General features: G+C 38.1%; 2 protein-coding genes across 2 annotated transcripts in view; one reads left to right on the top strand and one right to left on the bottom strand.

Annotated features, from left to right (window-relative positions):
• PSMD1 (proteasome 26S subunit, non-ATPase 1) overlaps positions 1 to 26,950 on the bottom strand; it is a 63,480-nt gene that overhangs the window by 19,645 nt on the left and 16,885 nt on the right. The window contains exon 17 of the mRNA XM_021544442.4: positions 1,030 to 1,144. Coding sequence (XP_021400117.3) covers positions 1,030 to 1,144 — 115 coding nt within the window. The remainder of the gene's footprint in view (positions 1 to 1,029; positions 1,145 to 26,950) is intronic.
• HTR2B (5-hydroxytryptamine receptor 2B) lies at positions 8,306 to 20,380 on the top strand. Its single transcript, XM_085587882.1, has 4 exons — positions 8,306 to 9,009; positions 9,681 to 10,321; positions 17,017 to 17,217; positions 19,231 to 20,380. Exons 2-4 carry the CDS (start codon positions 10,012 to 10,014, stop codon positions 20,109 to 20,111), a joined length of 1,392 nt encoding a protein of 463 aa, XP_085444008.1. The 5' UTR covers positions 8,306 to 9,009; positions 9,681 to 10,011; the 3' UTR covers positions 20,112 to 20,380.

Genomic DNA, 26,950 nt, shown 5'->3' with positions numbered 1-26,950 from the left:
ACTAAAAGCATTTTCACTTAAATTAACTTGTCAGATGCAGCAGGTTAAAAATAACTAACTCCTTGATTCCACCTTCCACTTGAGAATAAAGCGACCTGGATAAAAATAGGACTCTCAGATCTGCTTTCAAATCTGCATGCTTTAGCTACTAAAGATGGCAGGCAGTGCACGTCAGCATTCTGTGATTTTGGCAGCACAAGTGACACTCGGGAGCGCTCACGCAAGAGCCACAGACCAAATGTTTAATACAGGAAGAGAAGAGACAGATAAGCAAGAGATTTATCAAAGACTGAGAAGCATGACATATTACTTTGTCTGTGCACCTGTTCTGAAACTGCAATTCTGTACCACTACAGATTATTATACACATGTGGGAGAAGCAGTGGGAGCTTATTCCCAAGTTTACTTGCTGCTTGTTCCAATGAGTGCTCACTTCCCTCAGCAGAAGCGGAATCCTACTATAAATGGTCTGTTACCATCCATGAGAATTAACCCTCACTGATGCTTATAAAGTGAGAATACATAAAATGTGCTGGTTGTTAATTACACTCCTGAAACTACAATACATTTAATTAAATTTAATTGCACTTGGCTTTACTACATGCATCTTCCATGAATCATGTATCACAGGAAAGATGAAAAGAGCTAGAAGTTAAGCAAAACATCTGCTGTTTTCCTGTCACTGGCACTCCAAGGGCAAAGAAGTATTGATTTTGGAGTACTGAACATATATTTAAAGTTCAGTGGCAACTTGACAGTAAGAAAACTCTAAGAAAAGTTTTGAAGACAAAATTCCAAGAATGTGGCAGTAATGTATAAAAACATTCTAATTTACCTATTCTGTAAAGCAGGAAAAGAACCTCTATGCCCAGAAAAGTTAAAGAATTTAAAGTAGTGCTGTACTCCAGCTGGCTGGTAGTGTACATGTGCAGGAAATCCATCTGCATATGTGATGCCTGCACACAAAGTGTCTGACACAGGAGGGAGCAGGAACAGTCTTGGCCACAGATGCTTCTTTCTGGCCCTCACCTTGTTTCCAGTGCCTGCACAGCAGATCCCCAAAGCCATGGCAGCCCCATAACGCACGTGGGGATTGTAGCTCTCTGACAGCAAAGAAACCACGCTTGGACACTGCTCTGGAGTCCTAGAGAAAGGCAAAAAAAATAATATAATTTATTATTAGTGTTCTTCAAAATATGGCACTGTGCTTCAAAATACAGTGACTTCATTTTCTTCATATCTGAAATTTTCAAATCGCTCTTCCACACTGTATGATTTTTCATTTCTCAAAACTTAACCAGAGGGGAGGAACAAATGGGCTAAGAGAACAGATTAATAAACTTCCCTATCACTGCAGATAATCACACACAGTTCCCACTAATGAATTCTTCCTTAGCACTTATTTTCTGCCCTTAAAAGATCACCCAGAATGATGTATCTATTGAGGCTGAAGTCTTGATCTCCAGAAATCATGCCTTTTTGACAGGCTTTCCACTAGCAGAGGTTTACCCTCCGTAAGGCACACAGCACTAAATTTCCCATCAGCAGACACAAAACTCACCTCCAGTATCAATCAACCTTCAAGGTTGGTGGGTCCCAAACTCCCTTTTGCAATCACAGCTTCTGCCAACTCCTCCTCACCCCCACCTACTGCTGTAAATCACAGCACAGGAGGAAATGCTGATACAACACACACTTCCAATCAGTTTATGAGCAATATCTACTGCTGCCACCTTATAGTTTCATGCTAGGAATGTTGCTGCCTTTTAAGAGCTCTGAAATGAGTATACATGCTCTAAGCCTCACCAGCTGGGAACCACTGTCCTGCTGGTCACTACAGGAACAAAACTTCCAGCCCAGTGCTGGAAGATGAAAGAGAGCCTTAATTTCCCACAGCCAGAAGCATACGTTGCTCATGCAAACAGCTTTGTAAATACTGAGTATTTCTGAAATAGTGCAGAACTCACAGGTGTTAATATATTGATTTCCTTTCTATCTTCATAGTCATATTTATCCCTGGTTTAATTTTAATGCTACACATTAGTATCAAATACTGCCAGTTTCAGCATACCAAGTCTCATGGCACAATGAACAGAAGAGCAATGCAGGAATGCAGTTGGTAAGTAAACGCTCATGAAGAAGAAAGATGTAAAACTGTAAATTGTAAGTGATTTCATTATATCTGTTTATAGAGTGAACATCATCTGGCTCTTCATGCTATCTCACTGCATCTTGCAGCCCAGACTAGCATTTTAACTATCACATTCACAATCCTATAAGCAGTCTTGCAATCCATTTACTTCTGCTGTAAACTGATTTCAGACGAAAATGTACCTAGGAAGAAGGCAGGAGCACATTAGTTTTCACTTCCTTTCTTACATTTGCTACACTGAAAGATGGAGGGTGGAGGGTGGCAGCAGTACCTGTTTGTACACAGGAATTAAGGCATCATAAAATAATTGCTTGTCAAGGCACTCAACAACTCAAGAGAGAGAAAAACCACTATAGAATATACTTCAGAATGGGTTTTATTTAAATGAATAGCTGAATGATAGAAAACAGTAATGAAAAAGACTTTGAGCAATAATCAAATTCATTCTCTTTCATTGTGATGGGGGACAGAAGACATGTTCATATAATGACATACTCATACTTCAGTTGCACTCTACACATATAAACAATTCATTTCTACTCTAGCTATTCCCGTTTCAACACTTTCCCATGGTCTCCTCAGACAGCTAGTTCTGAACTCCTCTTTGCATTCCTCTCTCCTACTCCAGCTGACAGGCTGCACCACCACACAGGCTCCAGTCCTCCTCCAGAACTGCTCAAGGGGCCCAAATGCACCCAGGCTTCAGAGGCTACTCAATGCCTCAGCAGTAATGGCAGCAAGCACCCACATCTTCCCCCACCCACTACTTCCATCTGAGTCTTCCCAAAGCATCCACATGGGGAAAGAATCCCACCTACCAACATCACCTTACCACCCCCCAGCCTTCAACGGCAGCCAAAAAACAAGAGAGAAGGAAATACCAAGCTGCTGAAAACTGCTGCCTCTAAGATGAAGCCATGACAGCAAATGTCTTAAGAAAGGGAGAAAAACTGGGCAACAGAACAATTCTCTTGTGCCCCATGAATAAAGACCACAAACTAGAAGATACATTTAAAACTATCTATCAGTCTCTTGCTCAAATAACAAGCTTGGACAATGTTTTCTTTAAAATGAGCTGATGTGGAGACCAGGGGACACAAATCTTATCATAAATGAGACCAAGCATTCAACTGCACAGAAGACTTCAGCTCTTGCACAAAGACCCTTAACACCTTTGTGTTTGCTTTACTTCAGATAATGTTAAACAAGCATATTATGAACCAAAGAAGAGAAAAACACTTACTGGCAAAGATGTGATTATGCACTCTGAAGCATTAATCATTAAATTCCTGTTCAGAAAGCTGGATTTTATACAATCACTAACTTGGACACATATTTGTGTCTGCAGGCTCAGAAGTTCTAACACAGTTTTCATTATAAAATCAGGATTAATGTACACTAATTGATTTTTGAATTCTCGGCCAGATCTAAATTATTTGTGGCCATTATTTGAAATACTTTTATTTCAAATCGATCCATAAAACGGTCAAACAGGCTTTCCATAAATCCACTTTGGGAGTTGCAGCAACTTAACAGGGCCCACCACTTTCCTCAGTTCTCTCAAAACCTTAGTCTTAAAAAAATGTCTTCTCACTTAACAGAAATCTAGAAGGCAGATCAAAAAGTCAGGAAGAGTCTTGCAAAAGTGTGTATTGGAGGAACAGGACCTCAGTGCACAAGAGCATTGTTGGCATCAACGCTTAAGCAGTAACATTTGCTTACTCCTTTATTGCTGAGATGTTTGTAATTACAAAGTCCTACACAGTGTTGCCAAAGGTCAGCCCATATAAACCCAAACCCACACTCCCTTAAAATTTATAAAATCCAGAACAACTCTGTCAAGTGATCAAAAGAAAAGTCAGAAAGCCCTCATAAGCAGTCCCAGGCTTCAACTCTGCTCCCATGGGTATTACTTCCATCTGAGTAATCCAGTTGGGGACTATGTTTAAAACATGACCATGTTCTCCTTCCCCTGGCCCTACAGGGAGAGCAGAGTTCCTCGAGCTGCTGATGTGACATCCAGAACAGTCCAGAGGGAAGAGGGACAGTCCCCCTGCTGATGGAGGAAGTTTCTGCTTCACTGGTACCAAGCCTCACACAGGCTCCCAAAGCAGGTCCACCCTCCTGGCTGCCTGCTGGAGACCTCCACCACTCTGCTGACTGCTGATGGCTGAATCAATGCAGTCACAGAGCAGAAACCTCTGGTGGCAGGTGGAGAGAAATAATGAAGAGTGTGAGAAATCCTAATAACACTACTAAAAAAGAGAAATGGTTTGTCACAACTCACACTCAGCAACCCACTACTCCTACTCAGTCCTAATACAGATATCTGTCATTACTGCAAGTTAAACACAGAAAATAACATCACATGAAATACCAGAATAACAGTTGGAGATTCAGTGGGTGGACATTTTATTTTCAGACACAAATTTTTCCTCCCCTCTTTAAAGTCACAGTAAAAATGCTAAGCCTGGAGTAGATTTAATGTATTTTGAGGAGAGAAGCAACGTACCATAGTCCTCTAGCATGACCTTCCCATAACACAGTCCTGTAATTTAATCTTAAAATTCCTACATTAAAGCCTAAGGCATGTCTCTAAACTGGACTGTGTATCTTAGAAAGATAGACAATGTCTCTTTTTGAAAACCAAATTATCTTTAATGCACTGGTTCCTTCCTTTTTTCCCAACACTGGTTTTACTCAAGCAGCGTGCTTTTGCAATTACACTTCACTACAACAGCAAAATGATGACAAAAAAATGGCCCAATTATTTCCTTCATTTTATCTGAAAATTGCTCAGCTGCTCCTACATAAGCCATGAAACCACAGACGTCAGTGAACCCAGACCTGCAAACAAAAAAAACCCAACATCATAACTAGCTTCAACTTTATTCTGTTACCAGGAAACTAAATGAATAAAGAAGCCAAGAATCTCAAGAAGTTTCTTCCATGGGACCTCAACAGTGTAGTCAGCCATGGTTTTGTTTCCACCCTACATCAGTTTTACTGTTGTGATAAAAGGGCTGCAGATGAAGGACTTCCTCCAAGAGCCAGTTTGGTTTGTTTCAGAAGTCAAACAAAATCATAAAGAAAAATAAAGATCTACCAAGACAGCAATAAGAGATTCTCAGCAAAACATAACAGCAGGCATTTTATTAGTTTTACTCACCAACTGGTTGCTCTTGAAACCTCCGCAAGAAACAAACACCTACACTACGGATTTTGAATCTTCCCAGAAACTAGAATCAGTGAAAACAGAGGAGCTGCCTGCCTCCAGCCCAGCTGCCTTAGACTCAACTCTGAACTCCTTTCTGGGGCTGTTATTTCTTGGAGATTTATATAAGGAAATATATATATATGTATGTATGTATGTCATATTCTTGCCATAAAAAGCTGATACTTAGCTTGTAAGTAGCCTAGAATTTCTGAGAAACCAAAGATAATTTTGAAATCTTCATTACTTCCAGAGATGAAAGAAAGCTTTTCTTAAGCTTCCAGTGCAAAAATTAACAGAATGAAAACAGATGTTGATTGTTAACACAGACTAATATGAAAAAAAAACCACCCAGGTCAGCTGGACACAGAAGGTGGTCAGAGTCCCTTTCTATCAATGGTGTTGACCTAAACTGTTTTTTTTTTTCTGAAAAATCTTTACAATTGCAGTATCTGCAGATATCAAAGCTCTCATTAGGCTTTGCCTCCAAGAGCCTTATTGAGCTATTGAAAGTTGAGGATCACAGTTAGCTACATTGGCTCTTAACAATCACTGTAATCTTTTTTCCCCAGGAGGCATGCAACAAGATAAACTAAAAGCTCAGACTGCCATATCTTGGAGCACATTCCACTTCAAGTGTCTTAGATCACAGATCAGTTAAAACCACATCCTTTGAGTACTTTATCTCCAATCCTGTAAGCTGCACACCTTCAAGGTTAATGCATTACTGCCATTTTTTCGTTATATTTCACCAATTTTTAAATATGAAAGCCCACATATATAAATATAAAAATACATTGTAGCACGAGTAAGTAAATATACAGAATACTCAAAAAAACTCCTCACACTGGTCTCACGATCGAGACTAAAAATGGAAGCATCTGAAGCATCACTAACATGCACTTATTTTTTAGTCTAAATATTTAAGGACTATACAACTCACTGAAAAATGAAACATCAGAGAATTGAAGAACAATGTCAAATATATCTTCTAAATTCCTCATTAAGTGTCCCCAGTAATATTTAAAAAGAGTCTAAATATTTATAACTTTTTAAAACTGTTGGTCATAAATTAATAATTTTATACAGAACCATTTCCACAAGTTGTTTTAGTGGTGCAGTGGCAATTAAAAAAAAAAATGCTTAGCAGAAATTTAATTTAATCCATAAATGAGTTAAAGGAGAAATGCAGATATTAACTGCACAGATTTTGGTCATTTCTGGAGATGGGGATGTTCAACAGAAAGGGAGATATATAGAAAACCTGCAGAGAAAAATGCAACAAACTGATATATTCAGTGTAGACTAAACATCCTGTCTCTCCCTCTGGACAAAAATGATCCCAGCTATTCCCAAACCAGGAATTTCCTGCAACTATCTCATGTAGAGCACAGCAAGTGAACTTGAATGATATGTACTAACAGCACTCACCAGAGACAGCTCATATCTGATGGGGACATGGCTCTATAAAAATCACATTGGTGGTTTGAAAACAGAAGTAACAGCAAGGGATAGGAAATAAAAATAATATCTATTTATGGTTCAAATATTCAGTTTACAGTGGGCCAGGAGTGGGCTCTAGCAAGATTTAAGGTTTATCATCAATAGCATGGGAGAAGAGCTGGACACAGGGGCAGGACAGTGGTCTGCACAAAAAGCCTGGCCAGAAGATACAGTGAAGAACCTGCTGCAGGTCTGTAATAGATACAGAGCAGGATGTGTTTCTCAAATGATTCAAACCTGGTAAAGTTCAGAAAACATCATAAAGGGCAGGTATGTTTTTCATCTCTCTGAAATTAAACAATGCACCAAAGAGGTAAAAATGCTTGCAAGCCAACCTACTACTAAACTTGTATCATCTTCCACAAGTTCCTAAGATAAGTGGTTTTATCTGTATTTTAAGAATAATTTCCTTTTCAACTAGACATAAATGTTCTCATTAGCTTTCATCAGAACAGCCTGCAGTAAAAACTTCAAGTGCAGCTAGATTAATGTGAGGATATCCTTCAAGATTTATAAAATATAAACCAGAAGTTGATTAGACATAGTGGAGCTTAAGAAAAACTGAATCCAAATGCCCATTAGCCAAATAAGGTATTGTCCAGTCTCAATTTCCATTTTTCATATGTTTTCATGTGCTCTGCTCTCTCAGTACTGTCAGGGAGGTGGCCAGAAAAGGAAACAATATTACTATAGCTGGATTAGTCTTAATTTTTGTAATATATACTTTTCTGATGAATAAAGAAATCAGCTCTCAAATGTAAATGAATACAGCATGGAATCTTATTGACAGTTTCATTTAAACACAAAAAGTAAGGAACAAGTGAAAGCTACTGAAAATTCTATTGTATGATCTGAATATACTAAGTATTTCTGTTAATTTCTGACAGCAGCCTTCTCTTTTTGGCCCCATGTTACCTGCATTCTAGAGATAGAATTTTTTTCTTTTTTAAAGAAGTATAAATTGATGCACAGCTCACTAAGGACCTGATTTCCAGCTCAAGGCTGGTAAGCACTAGAAATTCATGGAATGTAATGGCTGGTGTCATACAGAGGGTCAAACCATGATCTCATGGTCTATTCTGGCCTTTACTCAAGGACTTATTACACAATTTTGCAGCTAATGTCCTTGAAGTGAACTCTATTTCCATTTTAATACAGAACTATAAGATGACGCTGAGGCTATACACATATCTGACTGAAAGTTGGAAGGTAACAAAAGAGAACACTCAGGATAATAAAAAGCAGCTGCAGGAGGAAAGTTTTAAAGTAACAGTGCACACACTTAAAGTAAGTGTGCTAGACAATACATTTATAAAGTTAGGCAAGAAAAAATCTGGAGTGTTTACAGGGTTGCAGAACTTTTTAGGGTTAACTCCAGGAAAAACCCTGGAGTGTTTACAGGTAGAACTTTTTAGGGTTAACTGTGCTTCCATCCAGAAAACAAGTGAGCCCAGAGAGCAAGCAGCAGGCAGACAGACAGACAGACGCTACGGTGCACAGAGACAGAATGTTGCAGTGTGAAGAGTCATTTCCAGGACCTGCACATCCTGATACAGCTCCAGGGAGCACACCTTGTAGTGCTGGAGCAGTGAATCAATTAACCCTCTCTGTCTCATTTCCAGCCAAACCCCCCACCCACTCACTTCCCTGCTTTCCAAACACTGGAGCTGGGCACACTGGAAGGAGTCAATCAAGGAACAAGGGCAGCAGCAAACTGCGAGCTTTGCTTGTGAGCAAAGAGAGAACTGCATACAGACTCTGCTGATCATCGAAGTAGAATCAACAAAGAATGGAAGTTAAAGGACAGCAAAAGTGAATACAACCTTATTTCTATCCTTTTTTACATGTGGTAAGAATTATTCTTCTCCTCCATTTCAGGGTCGGAGAAAATACCTGGATGAGAAGAAATACAGTTTTCCCAAAACAGAAATTCTTAATCTTTGTGACAGAAGAAATGTGCTAAAAAAAAAAAGCACGCAAAGAGACAAGCTTCAGAAACATTATAAAAGCAAAAGCAAATGAACAACTTGTTTTCCAGAAAGTACTGAAGAATCTCAACTTCCACCATATGACTAAAAAGAAAATTATAAAGGATCTTCCTGGATGCAAAGTGAACTCTACTAAAGTGCAAGAGAAAGAGGTAAGGCTTTCTTCACCTGAAAACTGCAATACATCAAATCTTCTCAGTAACTGAGCATTTGTTCAGCTTAATGTTGGGACAGCTGTTTGAGTCTCTGCTTGAAGAGGGGAATGCAAGCCTTAAGTCTTTACCAGAGTTGACAGAGACAGAGGGAGAGAGCGGGCTATGCTTAATAAAAGCCTTGCTCAGATTACAAAAACAAGCATTTTACTCACCCCGACCCCTTCTAGTAATGAGTAAATTTAGATGTCTCAGTTCGATAACTCTCTACAGTCCCCTTGAGACTGTCAGCAGTGTTTTATTGTCTGCAGCTTCCTGACCCTCACCTGATAAATTAGGAAGTGCTGAGATTAAAACGGAAAGTTCATACATAATTTCTGAAGATATTTTTGGGGTTACCCTCTGAGGAGAAGTAGGATTCTTAATAAGGGGAAATATGGGATCTGCTGTCTGCCTACGCACATACTGCTGGAGACTAGACACTCGGGAGAGGAGGAGTTGCACATACACAACTCGAGCATCTGCCTCTGCATCAGTTTGTACTCAGAAGGAGCAAATCTACATAGACAGCACCTAAAGGGAGCTGGTTTGCATTCAGATTCATCTATCACGTTTTACTGCTGCAGGAAAAAAAAAAAAAAGGAAGCTAATGCATTGCTTATTTTTGACAGCTACTGATTTTTTCCTTTTAATCTTCTGAAATCTGAACATCACTATAAAGGGGAGACCGGACCCCTGAACCCTACCAACCAGAGATGGACACAAGACAGGATTTTCATTTTTAAAACTCTTTTGCGCCCAGCAGGGCATAGAATAAAAAAATTGGATACCAGCTCGGACATGGTTACAGTATCTCAAAGTAACAGATGACCAGTTCACTATACTGACCATGCTGGCCTATCTTCAGGACCATCCTGGAGCAGAGAGGATCAGAGAACTCTTACACCGTACCCAACTCCTGCGCAAAATACAGCCCCTGAAGAGATTCCTCTGCAGACAAAAATGTCCCATCCTTTACAGTCCTTGAACGGATCTGGAGCTGGCAATGGATCTTTGTCACCTCTCTCAGTGACAGGAGCACCCAAGCAGGACTACCCAAGTGAGGAACAAGGAAATAAAGTGCACTGGGCAGCATTGCTGATCCTCCTGCTGATAATCCCAACCATTGGGGGGAACATACTTGTCATTCTAGCCGTGTCCCTGGAGAAGAAGTTGCAATATGCTACCAACTACTTTCTGACATCCTTGGCGGTGGCAGATTTGCTCGTGGGTCTGTTTGTGATGCCAATTGCCCTTCTGATAATATTATTTGGTAAGTGCAGCATGTTTGTTTCATCAGGTTTGCCTATGGGGTACAATTCTTGGAGGTCTAATTTAAACAAAAAAGTTGTTTGCTTTCCAGCATTACAATTTTAAAAATCACTCGGATGAGGGCTGCCAAATCTTCTCTCCCTCTCACCTTAGTACAGCCTAATGTCTTTATGGGAAGTACAACTATGTGGATATTCTTTCCTTTGAAACAAACTATTAAAAATCCATCCAATACTTAAAAATATTCAAATATGAGCTGAAGCACAGGGAATTAATTACATTTTTCAGAGAGTAATATAATTTTTAATAACATCAGCACAATGCTGGTATTTGTTGTATTATATTACACTAATTGCAGGCAGTATTCTCTTAAAAAAACTTGAAATCAAGGCTAGGTATTTGTTTAGTACACTGAACAGGTTTTGAACTTTCTATAAGCAATGCACCTGATTTTACTTGAGTATTGACTCCATGAGCAGTCATATATTTACATAGTCAGTCAGAGTTGGCCCCTAGCACTATCAGTGACAACAAACTTTATCAGCACTGGTTTCAGAGAAACTGATTTCCTCCCACCCTGGGGAAAGCCACAGGTTCATAAGACATCACAAGTAAATCATCTGTCAAGTCAAGGAAGCCTCAGTCCATGTACCTAATGTTTGAGATACGTATCTGTCATTTAGTCTGCTTCATATGAAATAAAATAGATCTTTTTCACATGAACAAACAGTGGATGTGACATTTTCTTTCTTGTTAGTCATTACAGAACAAGGATGATTTTTCCACAGCCTCTCACGTCTAGCTTTATTTCAGATACTGCTTCTGACAACTAATTAGAGGCAACTCCATGGGAAAGTGTCTCTCTTTTACAGCTAAATTTCTTTAAGAATACATTTTAAATTGTTTATTTTCATATCATATATGGGAAAAAATCAATGAGACAGGTTTTCCAATAACTTAATGATTTATATAATTAACCTTTAAGGTACACTGGGTCCTAAGAAAGGCTGGAGGATTTAATCTTTCCTAGGCTAGACTCTAAGAGTTGCCTGAGCAACAAGCAAATACAATCACAAACTGTATTTCAGAAAGGCCATCAGTAGTTTCTGTACAGAAAAATTGGTATCACTTTATTAACAAATGTGTTTATTCATTCATTAAATGCCCTGAGAATTTCTGTGTGTTACAGGCTTCTTCTCCCTAAACGTAATCGTGAACAGGAGGTCAGAATTCAGCATTGAGATCATAGAATAGGGATTTTTTTTCTGAAGCAATAATTTCTAAAAAGAAAACTGAATGTATATAACTGAGACAGTGATTTCTAACTCAAAAAACCACTTACAGAAAACATTGGTATGTCATGTATGTGCACATGAGTGGGAGGCAAGAAGCAGATACGCATTTCCATACTTACACATGGATGCTTAGTGCCTGCCAAAGGTCTCATTACTAACAACAATAAATCTACCAGCCATAAAAAATACTAGTATTTACTAGCAATCAATATAAAGGGAAGGCAAATCCTGGATTTTGTGGAGTAGGTTTTTGGTAGTGGTGGAATTTTCTTGTTTTGGATTTTATTTTTATTTTCATTCTGCTAGACTAACAAATCTTTCCTTTATAAATTCATAAGGACTCTATTGCTCCTTAATCTCTCAATTAATCCACTGCTAAACCCTGGTTACAACAGTTTAAAGCATGCTAGGAATCTTAATTCAAAAGTCAAACAAAAATGTCTTTCATGGTGCAGGAAATTTACCAGAAAGTAGTAAAATCAATTATAATTAAGACCATAACCCGCCTTCTACACAACAGTGGTTAAAACTGAAATTTCTTGCACACAAGTCTCTCTTTGGCAGCCAACCAGAAAAACTGCTTTGCCTCTTCACCAACTGGGAGAAGATGCTGAGGTGTTTATAGAAGTTCAAAGCATGAACAAAACATGAGGAGTTACTGGAATGAAGACAGAACAGACATTAAATACATAACAAGTCTGAATCTTGAAGCTACATTAGCCAGACAACTACATGAACAAAGAAGTCATTGACAGCCAGACAGCCAACTAAATCCAGCCTCCTGGCACCTCCACACAGGAATGTTTCCATAATAATGAAAGAGCTGGGTGCAGCTTCTAGATACAGAGTACAAATATTATGCTTCCGATTTGGGATTGATATCTAATTATGTGGAGAAGATTTGAAGGAAAAGGTGTGAACTGAAGTGCAGTCATATTAAGATCCTGACTGTACAAACTAATGTGTCATAGGGTGTTCAAAATCAAAACCTGCTACAAGCATTGACTCCTCACCCTGACAGTATGTTCACCAAAAAATCTTCAGAAATGTACTGTGTCTGTGATGAAGAGCTGCCCCTTTTAAAAATAAGTAAATAAATCAATCTGTAAACTCACTTGCAGGTGTAATGCCATGAGCAGCACATGAATTATTCTCAGCAGAGCAACCAAAAAATATTCTGGTACAAGCATACATGGCAATTTTAATTTAGGAGTGTGAGTGTCAGAACACATAAACATTTCATAGCTTTTATAACCTGCTAATATTTATCATTTCTTTAAAAAAATGAGGGCCCACTAGGAGATAACTGCATTCTCTGAAATTGAGCTTTCAAAACAGTTACCCAAATTTCTAACACTCAGTACTACTGAAATTCATTGAATAGTGAAATTAGCAAACTTGATAGATCCTCCCATTTGCAAAGCCTGCAGCAGGAAGAAGTCTGATGTCCACAGCTTGGTGGGCAATGGGCTACTAGAAGACAACACATGTACATTTCTTCAAATACATTCTCTCCTCCTGATAATCATCCACTTAAAATCCGAAAGTAATATTGATCATCCTAGGTTGCAAACCATTATTTTAATCTATCACAAGCAACCAGTCCTAATCTTCCCCAATCACTGATGATAACCACAACAAATTTTCCCTTCTTGCTTGTGCAAACTGCCAGAGAAAACTTTAATCAGGGACTACTCTCCACAATCTCAAATCTAAAGATTTATCAAGGGTTTATCAGAAAGTAAGCCTAATTGAAAAAAATACTTTGATTAAAAAAGCTGGAGAACAGCCTGGAGACACCAGGACTTGGCAGCCCATGGAGCCAAGTACCTGAGGGTGAAGACCCCACATGCAGCTACGGACACACACACACACACCAGTGTGAAGATTGAAGCTTAGGCTTAAAGGAGCTGGGTGACTGAAAATATCCATTTCCGTCTCAGCAAAAGCGTTATTATATAACAATGACAAGGCCCTTTACAGGTAACACATTTCTGCAGCCCTTAGAACAGAAGAATAAATGGTTTCCAAGTCTATTTAAAGACTTCTCTCAATCATACTTATACATGTACATAAGGAGTGTTTTCTCTCATGCTTTCCAAACGCATTTTGGCATACAGCAAGAGCAGCTCTTCTATACTGTACTTTGTTTTAAGTATTACATATTTTCTAAGGTATTTCCTATAAATAAAGCTTTTCTTAAATAAAGATTAATCAAGGGTAGACAGTTACGGTAAAAGCTCATTTTACTACTCCAAAGGTGCAAGATAAATCTTAAAGCATGTATTTGGTCTTATTTTGACTCAAAATAAGCAAAATCTTCAACAGCAGCACTGCTGCAGTGCTCGGAGGATCTCAGGCAAGGTTTGTAGGAAGAAGGAACTTCTTTTTAAGTTACACCACCTGACAGCTGGAGAAACCAGAAAAATTTTCAGGCAGGCATCTTTGTCAGGTAACCAAGGCATTAAAAAAAAAAAATCAAAAATTCAATCTGTATTAGCTCCCAAGAAAAATGGAAGTGGAGAATCTCTGCCCTGTAAATGCTCTGGTCTGCGCTGCCACAATGTAGATCTATAATAGGAGAATCAGAAGAGTCTAAACTGAGTATGATCTGTTAACAGCTTTGTATCACTACTTGGCAGGACATACTCATTTTAGGTTCTGAATTACAAAGCAGGACAGCAATCAGGCAGGTCACCATCACATTCAAGGGTCAGAGATGCTTTCTGAGTCATGGAAGGAAATTAATATTCCATTATTTCCCTAATCCTAAATGAATAGAATAGGCCAACAGTGATAGACAACACCACCATCACCAGAAAAGCGCAAGAACTCAGCCCAGAGCATTGCCTCAAACAATGGGCACAAAGCTTCTAATGCAGGTATAACTTACAAATCAAAGTAAGTTACAACAATATACACCACAGAATGAATCCTAGATAATTGTGTGACTCTTCTGCACTTTAAAGTATCAGTTTTGTGATATTTGTTTCATTTGAATAATAACCATCATCTTCCATTCTTATCAGTTTTTGCATTTTAAGTTTACTTTGATTTTGTTTGGACAAAAACCAGCATCTCATACACACAAACACAGAAGAAATTAATACTATAATCATGAATGTGATAACCTACTGCCTTCTGCACCCAGTACAAAAACAGACAAAAATTAAAAACTAGGAAGCTTTCTCCGTTCAGTTGCACTTGTCAACTCACGAAAGCTCTTAAAAGTAAAAAATGTACAAGATTGTTTTGTATCAGATCACTGTTTAAATGTATCTTTATTTCAAAGAAGCAAAAGGACCTTTTGTTGCAAAGTATTTTCTTCTGCAAATAGTAAATTAACTAAAAAAGGAAAGACTTCTTACACTGGATTTTCCAGAACTCAAAGCAGTTATAATCCAGGGAATGGCATGCAAGTACTATCTAAAAGAACTATTAGCTGCTCACTTGAAATCCAGCTATGCTATCTGCCATCCTTCAAGTTATAGAACACACTTTCTATTGCTCATGTTTTACCTGAACTAATCCTTCATAAAAAGTCAAAAGAAGCTGTCAATTTTCTGAAGTGAGCAAAAACATTTCAAATCAGCTCCTTCTTTTAACTGTCTTTTTTTTTTTTTTTTTTTTTAGTTGCAGCTGGTTACATGAGCCACAATACATTTTGGATTTTCTTCTTTTTCTTCTTAAAGGAAATCTGTTTCAGAAATATACCATACCTTACTGCCAGCTAGAAGTCTAGGCATGAAAATTAAAGATGAGTAAATGTTTCATAATTTACTAATTACAACTTTCTCATACCTGCCTGACAGACTAAGTTTTTTGAAGCATAATTTCAATGATAGAATCTATTTTAGGAAATAATTATGGTAGATACTAATATTTTCTGGTTAATAAATTGAAAGCAGACTGCCTGCCTCTTCCCCTTCTGCCTCACTGCCCACATCATCCTCACCAGGAGTCCTCTGCTTTGGGTATGGCTGAGGTTCAGTTCAAGGCTCCACCACCTATTCTCTTTGTTTAACACAGGTTTCCCAGCATAGGTAAGAGTGCAGACAAGTACTTGCTGTGTTTGTCTTCATAAAGTTTTCCATCCACTGGAGTTTGTAATTCAAGTCAAAGCACCACTGTTATCATTTCCATCAGTCATGTTATGAAAAGATGTTTTAATCTGAAATGACTGCAATGTTACCACATTGATAAGACTGAACATTACAAAAGTCCAGCTCATTTGGTGTTCTCAGCACGCAGGTCAATTTATGCTGACCAAGGAAATGAAAAGCAATCTGATTTATTAGAAATGCAATTTTTCCCCCCAGTCGTCAATCAATGAAGAACTGATTTCCCTGGCAATACTAATAATGTACTTACTGATTGAGTACAGTTGAATTTTATAAGGGAGGAAAATACATTTAGTAGATCAACTTCTACCATGAGAAACAGAAAAATCTTCCTCGTTCACACATTCTTCCCTGGGACTACAGAACATCCTTATAGACACACAACACTAAAGTGCACCTCAAACTGAACACTGCTCGCACTGGATTGCAAGAGAAGCTACTTCAGAGTGAAAATAGACCAGTTAAAAATAATCAGAGTTCCATTAAAGTTCATTTGGTACTGCAAACTTTGATAGGGAGATCAGCTCTCAAAAATACAAGCCTTTTGGAAATCTGAACACTATAAAACCTTATAAGTGCAGTTGACAGACCCTATGTTTACTATAAAGATTAATATTAAGGACAGATAAGTTATCTAAGAAATGGGATGCCAGACTTAAAATCCAAGCCATGGCTCTTAGGGAAACAAAAAAAAAGGACATGCACAAAAATGTTAAATTTTTATAAAATCATTACTGGGATAGAACAGCCCTACCCTGTCACATTAATTTTCAAGTGTATATGGCCAATTCATACAGCAAACTCATTTTAAAGACGTGTGAACAAGATTCTTCAATATCATTCCTAAGATTCAACAGTGGTTCTACAATGACTAACTAATACTTTGGTTATGACTCATTATCTCTTCCATTTAACATAACCTTGAATCACAAGACTATCAAGCAGAAACAGCTGAAAATAATCATTTAACAACAGGCTCACAAGAACCAGTCACAATCCATTTTTAATAAACTTTTTAACCCAGAGTCCTAGCCACAAAAGGACAAAAAGACAGGGAAAAGTTTATAGCACACAAGTAGCCTGATAAATATGATGGCAGCAATCATGTCAGTCAAGAGCTAATGAAAATATAAGACAGAACCCATCTTTGTCACTGAGGTAGTGACAAAGCTCAGTTCCTGTAGTATTAAGAACTTTGCAAAGGTACTGATGCCACAGGAAAACGACACTGAAAGTTCTCAAAAAGCTTAGATTCTCATGAGCTTTTTTTTCTCTTTCAGACAATACCTGGCCTTTACCAACTGCCTTGTGTCCTATCTGGCTGTTCCTTGATGTCCTCTTTTCCACAGCTTCCATCATGCACCTCTGTGCCATCTCCCTGGACCGCTACATTGCCATAAAAAAGCCAATCCAGGCCAGCCAGTACAATTCATGGGCTACAACAATCATCAAAATCATCGTGGTTTGGCTCATTTCAATAGGTATGTGAGACCTGGAGACTGGGAAAGGAACACAGGAGCTTTTCATGTCCAAAACAATAGGTGAAATGTGCAGAAAATGGTAAATTTGACCAAGTACTATTGATTGGAGGACTGTAACACTCAGGCTGGTCGAAGTCCACCTCTTGGATCATACATAGCTACATCACAAAAAACTGCCTGAACCACTGCTCCTTAGGCTCACCAGAAAGGCCAAGGATTGAGTCAGAGTATTAATCATCACTCTTCTTCATGGTCCTAAAAATTCAAAAATCAGAAAACAATATCTACGTGCATATCATGTCTCCTGGGAAAGCAAGATTTCATGTTCCTGTGGTGCTATATTTTGTCCCAAACACAATTTTAAGCCTTGAAAAGATGTTGGTAAAATTCCACATAAGGGAAGTACAAAAGGGTTAATTATTTATAGCAACGATATAAATCAGTGGCTGGTAACATCCAGGCTAACACTGAAGGTTGAGACAGCATATAGAAAGGCTAATGTCTAACAAAAAATCCTCAAACAATCAAAACAACAAATCCTGAACAGTTTATATGAAGAAGTTCATACCAACATACAAACTTCTGTGATATCAGTGTCTCTGTGATGTGCACATCATCTGTCTTTAATGCTTAAAAGAACTAATCTGTTAAATGAGCTAAGGAAGTGAAAACATTTAATTCAAATAATTTAATACATGTTCCAGACAGCCTTAGTGCTGTATGCTCTGTCTGCAAGACCAACCAAAATTATTCTGCATTATGAATGATGCATAGGAGAATCCCCATTCTTGGCTGAGGCAAACCCCAAATTTCTGAGTTGAAAAAATCCTGGAAGAGCTGTGATGATAGGAGAAAAGATGCTATCTCTATGCTATCACCAACCCACCCCCCTCCAAAAAAACCCCAAAAATTTAGCATGACAAGACACTCACAATATGTGACATTTTAATGTGTGATTTACTGCTATTAAACAGCACTGTACTTTTCAATTTCTTTTTATCTAACATAAAGCTACTCTGCAGCTGAGCCAGGTTCTCCAAATCAAAGGTTAATTTGTTTCAATCTTCATTTTAAATGCTTGTTGCATCTTAAGATGTGCTTCTAATTAAGAAAGGGTTCAAGTTGCTGAAGGGTAACCCATTTTGCTCGTGCTGCTTTAAACCAGCTTCAGTAAGCAGAGTAGCAGAGGAATACAATAAATCCCTATATCTCATTAAGTGGTATCAGAAAACTGCACAAATCACCTTCACCAGACAGTAAGGAACCTGTTGTTTTTGTTGTAATGTCAGACTGCTGGCAAATGAAGTGCTGACTGTAATTTAGTTGTTATAAAAAGTTCATTTAAAAGACAAGACTGTTAACATTTTTTTAAAACGAGTGGTGAATTACAGAGCTAGCCAGCCTCATTTAAACACTCTAAAATATGCAGGAGACTCTAAACAACAAATCCATCTCAAACACACGCTGCATAATTCTGGCAACTATTTAGCTACTTGTATATTTTAAAGAGTCAAGCAGGGTGAAAAAATCAGCTGTCTGTGTCCAGTCACTTGATGTGGTTAATAGAAGAGGGAAAGAAAAGATTTAAGTATTTACAAAACTGCCCTTCAAAAAGCGCAAAGGTTACCCTGGGGAAGAGGGAAAAAAAACAGGGAGATGGAATTAGGAAAACATATTTCACTGGAAGAAAAGCCATACTAATTCTAATAATCAGAGTCAAAGCAATTCATGTGCTTTACACTTGAAAAGTTGGCACTTTTATACTGCTTCCTCAATCACTACAAGTTAGGCCCAGTCTCCTTAGAAAGGGCACTCTGTTAAAGCTCAGCCTGCCAAGTCTTACAAAGTATGTTTGCCCAATTACCCACGTGATGCTCTCAACACTTCACGTTGTGTTCCTGTGCCTGCTCCAGAGCTCAGGAATCACCTTTCTTTAGAAACCCTGAGGCTTCGGGCCCAGTGAAGCGATTGCAAGTGATTACCCTTTGCTGAATCTTGTTTTTTCTCCTACAGGCATTGCAATTCCAGTCCCTATCAGAGGCATTGAGGATGGAAATGGCAGCTCTACAAACATCACGTGTCTCCTGATGCCTGATCGCTTTCATGACTTCATTCTGTACGGATCAGTGGCTGCCTTCTTCATTCCTCTTGCTATCATGATTGTCACTTATTTGCTGACAATCCGAGTGCTGCGCAGAAAGGCTTATTTGATCAACAAGCCGCCTCAGCGCTTCACCTGGTCAACAGTGTCCACAGTCTTTCAGCGTGACACAACACCTGCCTCCTCACCAGAAAAGGTGGCCATGCTAAATGGCTCCAGAAAGGACCAGACTTTGTCCAGTGACATGCCTATCTGCAGGACATCCACGATTGGGAGGAAGTCCATGCAAACGATAACCAATGAACAAAGGGCGTCAAAAGTTCTGGGGATTGTGTTTTTTCTTTTCTTGCTGATGTGGTGCCCATTCTTCATAACAAACATCAGCTCAGTTCTTTGCAACTCCTGCAACAAGGAGGTTTTTCAAAAGCTTTTGGAGATATTTGTTTGGATAGGGTATGTATCCTCAGGAGTGAACCCTCTTGTATATACGCTCTTCAACAAAACATTTAGGGAGGCTTTCAGCAGGTACATCACTTGCAACTATCGGACCACAAAGCCTATCAAGGCCCTTCTGCAGCGCTCCAGCAGGATCTCTTTCAGAAGCTCTGTAGCAGAAAATTCCAAGCTTTTTGTCATGAATGGGATGAGAAATGGGATTAACCCCATTATGTACCAGAGCCCAATGAGGCTGAGGAGCTCACCCATCCAAGCATCATCGGCCATTCTGTTGGATACGCTGCTACTCACCAAAAATGAGGTTGATAAAACAGAAGAACAAGTCAGCTATGTATAGTGGAACAGCAGCCATGTCCCTACAGCATTACTGTATGTATTATTATAGATAACTGCACTGTAAGAGGGTATAAATACTATTGTTTTCTGTTATTTATGCAATCAATATCTTATAAATTTGTATTAATTCCTCTCCTCCAAAGTCTCCTCTGTTTTAACCCCAACCCCATGGTGGCAACCACAATTTCATTCCATGACAAATGACTCATGAAGAACTGTAGCCTAAAGAAGAGGGAAATAAATAAAAGCTAAATCAGTTTAAGTATCTGACTTCAATTCTCATCACCTTCAGTCTCTTCAAAGCACATCTTTATAAGAAAAGTGTTTCTGTACAAACACTGCTCTAACATTTGCTCTGGCAAGAAGACAAAACTTTGTAGGTTGATGCTCTACAACGGAAGCAGCAGAGGGATACAAGCTCATTGGTTTCAATTTAAATCTCTGTAAACAGACCAGGACACAAGCTCACTGCGTTCCCTTCTACAGATACTCAGTCTCAGAAGAAGAATGTATCCACATAGGAGCTTTCCTTGCTCTCAAAGGGTGTATTAAACACAAGCAGAATCACTCACTCTGGAGACCCATGTACAAGCCCATTCCATAAGGCATTATTAAAAATTCCATGTATGGAAATTATTCCTTTACTGTAGAGATGGGTAGAATTTCACCCACTTGAATTTCATCTCCATTACATATGCATAAGCTCTGTGTTGCCAGATTATTCACTGAAAACTGCCCTTTTTTCTTTTCATACTAAGAAAATTAATTATTTAATCAAAATAACACAACACATAATAAATTATCAAAAGAAAAACAGGATACACAATGCCTGGAACATCCCTATAATTTATATGAACAAGCTTCCTTTTTAATGACCATGGAAACTTCAAAGCCTCCCCTCATCCAATGTAGTTCACAGAAGTAGCGAAATCACAGACAGAACAGCTACTTCACAAGAAAATTGGAGCAAATATTTAAGAGACAGCAGAGACAACAGTACTGCCTACACCTGCACATATTCACAGTTTAGCTGAGGTCAAAATTATTTAATTGGACTAATGGCCAATTACAGGTCCCAATTTGCACTCTCTCAAACATGCTCAAGACTTTAGTATGACCACAAATAATAGAAATAACTGGTCCTCACAATCCATAAAAGATACCAGACTCTGCTATTTAGGAAATCAGAAAAGTTTGACAGCCCCAGACTCTTTGGGAAAAGAAGTCTGATTTCCCCAAAGTACTGGAACCCTTACATCAGGCAGCTAGTTCACCATTTTTTCCAGAGTTTCCATTTACAGTAAAATTTTCAGCTTGGGCTTTGTTTTCATTTTTGATATTTTCAGCATTCATTGGTTACAGTAAAATGATGTACACATTAGGATTTTTTCCATCTGCAGAACAGAGAGTACTAAAGCTAACATGTCCCTCCAACATTTATTTATATATATTTAATTTAAAACATATGCAAGTTCAAAACAGAGCCTACTGTAACAACTGCCAGAGATTTTCAGGCAAAAGCATTAAAAATACATCTGTGCTATGTGCAGTAAGTTGTCTTCTTCCTCCCCTTTTTTGTGATCATCACTAGCCACTTAAATCAGAGTAAATTCTAACTGCTCTCCCTTCTCTTCACTTAATCAAAATTTGTTTAGGAGGATTTTGTAGTTAAAAGCCAGAATGGATGGACTGTGATAATTGTAAAAAACACCTCCATGAGTAGTAAAACCAAAAGGCAAACATCATTCCTGAGGGGTTATTGCCCAGCAGTCAGAAAGCAAAAAGTAGTCATCTTTGAAAACTCTCTTGATACTTAAATAAATCCATATTGATTAAACAAAAAAATGTTCATATAGCAAGCAGCAATCACCTACTTTCAGTAGCAACTTATATTTTCCCTTTCCAGCAGAAACATCACAGCTGGCTCAAAGCACATAGCAAAACTGAGAGGTAACTCAGCTCTTTTCTGTCTGACCCTGTTCTTGTATAGCTATCAAGTCTGCAACCTGTCTTAATCAAAGAGTAATTTGTCCTAAATGTCCCACAGAGAAACATTCCAAGGCCTCTTTGCAATCAGTGCTTCAACCTCCACCAACAGGAAATTATCCTTGAAAAGGTCTCACCCAACAGAGATGTATTTTCTCAAGCCAGTATACAGGTTTCTCAATTTTAGTACCTAAAGAGAAGCTAAAATTTGTAGCTTCTATTTGTAAATAGAAGCTCAGCATGTTTCAGGTAACTCAGCCAGCAACAACAAACCTCAATCTAAAGGACCAGTGACTAATCAAAAATCCAGTCTTTCTACAGGCAAAGAAAATTTCTTCATAGACAGAAACACATCAGCCAAGAAAGCATGCACATTCCATGCTTCCACTTCCCACTTAACATGCTAAGTGCAGGATGATATTGCTCAGAGCTTATCCACTTACAAAGCAAACAAGCTGAGAATTCAGGTAACAGCCTTGGAAAGCAGGAAAGAGCAAGAAAAAAAGATGAAGATGCAGAACTATGAAATAAGAAAACATAACGGACAGTGGAGTTCTTGTTTTAGCAACTGTATCTACAAGAACAGCTCTGAACAAAGACATCACCTTCATTAGTAAGACATGATGAAGAGTCACTGCAAGATCCTGTAAGAAAGCATCAGTTTGTTGTATGGTAACTACAAACAACAATGCTCTTGTGGCATCAACAACCACAACAGGAGGTCAATACAATGAGTATTGTCTTTAGGTAACACAAATTTATAAAATATATTTTTACATTCTGTCTGCAAAGTGAGAGTATTTTCATAGCATTATAATATTTTACAGGTTTTTCATCAAGATAGCAGTATAATAACTGATAAAGCTTTGCGGTCATTTGGCTGTAGAACACAAGATATTTTCATAGAAGGAAGGGGTCATGCACTTCCCCCTTAACACACACCAACAAAAAAAGGGATTCTTTTCTCTGGAGCAAAATGCTGCCAGTTCTTTCCAAATCTGACCCACACCGAATCAGCCACCTAGCCCAGCTCTACAGTCTCAATACAATAATAACTCCAAGTTATTATTGTATAGAGGCTATAAAATAACAAAATAATAAAGTTAATAAAATAATAACATAGAGATACCTAGTTCAACTTTTCTCATTATCACAAAGACCTTTATCTGGCATATTTAATTTCTTTTTAAATTACCGAAAAGCAAGATAAAAGTCAAAACTGATCTGCAGCATCCAAGCACTATGGGAAGAACACTTTAGAAGAACAAGGGACAAGTATGGTGCTTGTTTAGTTGTTTAATTATTTAAAATACGTTAGGAAACATTTAGTCAATGTTCTGTCTGCCTATGTAATTAAAAATTACAGCACAGATATGCACATAAGGACTCAGTGGTCTTGCAGAGAGGAAAATAATGGAGTTTGAAGCCTAAGAGAGTGTCTTGAAATGCAAATAAAGAGATTACTTTACAAAAAACTAAACAAAGCAGCCACAATCCACACATGAAACAGACAAATCAACCAAAAAAGTATCCCAACCTTTAATTCACTCAGAAACAGAGAAGCAAGAAACAATGGCAACTCATTTTCAAATTCATTAAACCCTGCACAACTTCAGTGAAAACCTAAGGCTTCTTCTGACTATAGTAAGATTTCTGTGACTATTTCTTTTGAAAGGGACCTTCCTTCTCCTCTCCCAGGAAGACTGAATATGACAAGATAAAATGTGTTGGATTGTAAACAAAACCCTTTTAATCTTTCCTATGCAAGAATTAACTAGCAGATACATTTCACTAAATTACTCTTCACAATTAAAACATTGAAAAAGTCACTGGTGCAGATCACATTAGAGTGACTGTCAGCCTCACACTCAATTACCCAGATCATCTACTATCTGCCTTCTGGATAAAGGTAAGCTAGAAGATATAAATAAAACAAACTGTCCCAGTTTTCCTGGAATAAAATCCAAGTGTCTGATTTGTTTGCCTTACAACAAATATATAGCCTTAAAATACCAAAGGCTATGTAAACACAAAGCATACAAAAGCAGGAAACATTACTATTTCACTTGCATCATCCCAAAATGAAAAATTGAACAGAAGCCATGCAGAGTTCTTAATGTTTGGGTAGCCTACAGTTATCAGCTGAGACTACATCTTCCTTTTGGGACCCTCTAGAGGCTGCATTATTCCCTCTCCTGCCCTCAACAGTATTTCATGAAGACAAAAACAGTATCCTAAAACTCAAGTCCCACTTCCCCATGACTCTCGTTCCCCCGGATTCAACAACTACTATGAGAGCATTAAACATTTTTTAGTTCATGCTTGCAAGCACTATTCCATCCCACACTGAAGCTTTCTCCCAGTCAGATTTTTCTATCCACAAAACATCTAGTGTTTAGATGTATATGGTGTTTAGATATTCTGCAGCACGGCTCTAACAATGTAAAAATAAAGCTGACTACATAATCCAATCACATCTCACTCTGCAATACCAACAAAGATCAATTAATGATCTAAAGTGGTAAAAATTATGATAAAAATAGGTCTTCCTGTTTTTAAAAAGCAAAACACTTAAAATTAATCATGTTTTCCATCACATCATAATAATCTTTTAAGAAAGTTGACCAGAAATCACAAGCGCTTTAAATGATGTTTTCCAACAATCATAAATATTTCATAAACCACTTCAGCAGAAAGAACCACCAGTATATAAACATCAACAATTAGGTAAGTTTGCTATCTGTGATCACTGGCAAAAAGATCAGGACTGGGAAAACAGAGACACCTTAGAGTAGCCAAGTCAATACATAATTTCTCTTCTTATTTCACAACAAAGCTTCTTGTTCAGTCCTGCATCCACACTGCAAGCTCCAAACATCCACAGCTTTATTAGTACCTCTATAACACTTCACAATAACATTTTACTTAGAAGTGCTCCTGTAAGAGGTTGCCATTTTTAAAAAGTGAAAAGATGCAAAGTCTCAGGCTTGTGCTCCACACAATTTTGGCTGGTTGTTTTTGATGGCAAAAGGAAGAAAAGAGGAGGAAGTTTGGAAACAATTCTCTTGTACCAGAACATTTTCTTCTAATTTAATATAATGGCATGAAAATTATCTGCTCAAAAATCCATAACTAGTGCCTAATTTTTGTATGGGACTAAACCAAGAAGGAAAAAAAACCCACACCAAGTCCTACAGCCAGCAAGCTGTGCTTTCAATCCCCAGTCTGCACCTATGGACTGTTCCTAAACAGTCAGCAAAACCAGAATTAACAGCAGCAACTCTGCTGGTCAAGGTTCAATTCTGCATACAAGGTCCCCTGGAAAGCTCTGGGGAGCCCAAGAATAGGACAAGGAAGTTTTTGTGCTACATGAACAGGACCTGAATATGTATTTTGCACCCAAGCAACGTGACTGATACTGCTCTGCTCACCTGGGTGACTGCAGACATTACCACAGCCAGGCAAGTGTGCATCCAACATCCCAGAGTGAAATTGTTACAGCAGCACTAATCTCTGTGCCCCCAATCCTTGGGGGATTGTAACTGGGTGATTTATCATCTTTCATAACACAATGGAAATTTTAATCTTGCAATTCTGAGGTAAAACATATGAACCTAGACTAGAATATTCTATCTAAACCTTGATTCATGAATTCTGAATAATGAAAAAAGCCACATACATTATTTTGTATGTTTTTCCAGTAATTCAAAAGCCCATTGAAAAATACATTACCATGCTTAAAAAATATAAAAGAGGTAATCTTCAAGTTCAGGCAAAACCTTATTGCTCTAAAAATTAAATGTCATGTTCTATTACATTATGTTCTATCACATTTTACTTCGATACTGAGCTGTTTTCATTACCAACAATAAAAGTCAAGATGGGCTCTTGAGTGAGTGTATGCAGGGTTGTACGCATGTGATAGCAAGGAAGACTCACAGAGGAAAACAAGGACAGCAAAGCCTTACAGAATGTTCTGCTATGCAGATGAGTTACCTAAAATTAGAAGTTTTGTGATGTTTACAACACTTTTAGTTCAAATACAAGAGGAAGAACATTTATTCATAGATAGTTGTAACAACAGGAGAAAAACAAACTAGATATTTATGACACAATGTGAGTTTGCGGGCTGTAGTTCTGTCATGTTCAAGCAATGGTGCTTTTAAGGAAATTATCATCCTCTGACTGTTTAACCTCCACCCTTTTATGGATTTTACTATTCCTATAGGAGGCACAAGTCTGAGGCTGCTAAAGTGTACAATCCGGAAGACAAACTCACACCTCCAGCATACTCAACCTCATGAATGCCATGAATTCCTCAAGAAAAATGTAGACTGCATTAAACAAATATATTCTCTTATTTCAATCCTGACTTCACAGTTCCCTTTCTGGAATCACATACAAAGAATTAAATGAGAACTCTTCATAGGACTTTCAGTCATGTTTCCTTCACTTAAAATGATATTAATTTCTGTGATTTAGCCCACTTTGTCTCAGATCTGATCACCTCCCATCACAAAACACTTCATTCAAAAGCTCTGTATACCCAGCAACTGATAAATCACTGACTCTTGCTAGCATTCAATGATGTGTTAGTGGCCTTTAAAAGTAAATCCAGTTAGACTTCAACAAACAACAGTCCTAGGAAAGAAATGCCATTTTAGCCATGAAATCTGACAAACTCACAACTCACTTGGTCTTTATGTCTCTGTATATTGGCATTGTTGAGCTGGGCCAGAGCACACAACCAGTTATCAAGTGAAAAGTGTTGGCAACTACCACAGCCTAACATAAACCTTTTGCCTCCAGGAGATAATGGTAACCAGCTAAAAGGTGTTAGTGCTAGTCCATGAC

The sequence above is a fragment of the Lonchura striata genome, chromosome 9 (assembly GCF_050655825.1).
Source record: "Lonchura striata isolate lonStrDom1 chromosome 9, ASM5065582v1, whole genome shotgun sequence".
Lineage (NCBI taxonomy): Eukaryota > Metazoa > Chordata > Aves > Passeriformes > Estrildidae > Lonchura > Lonchura striata.
The sequence above is the reverse complement of the archived record's forward strand: the minus strand, read 5'-3'. Positions and strand labels throughout refer to the sequence as shown.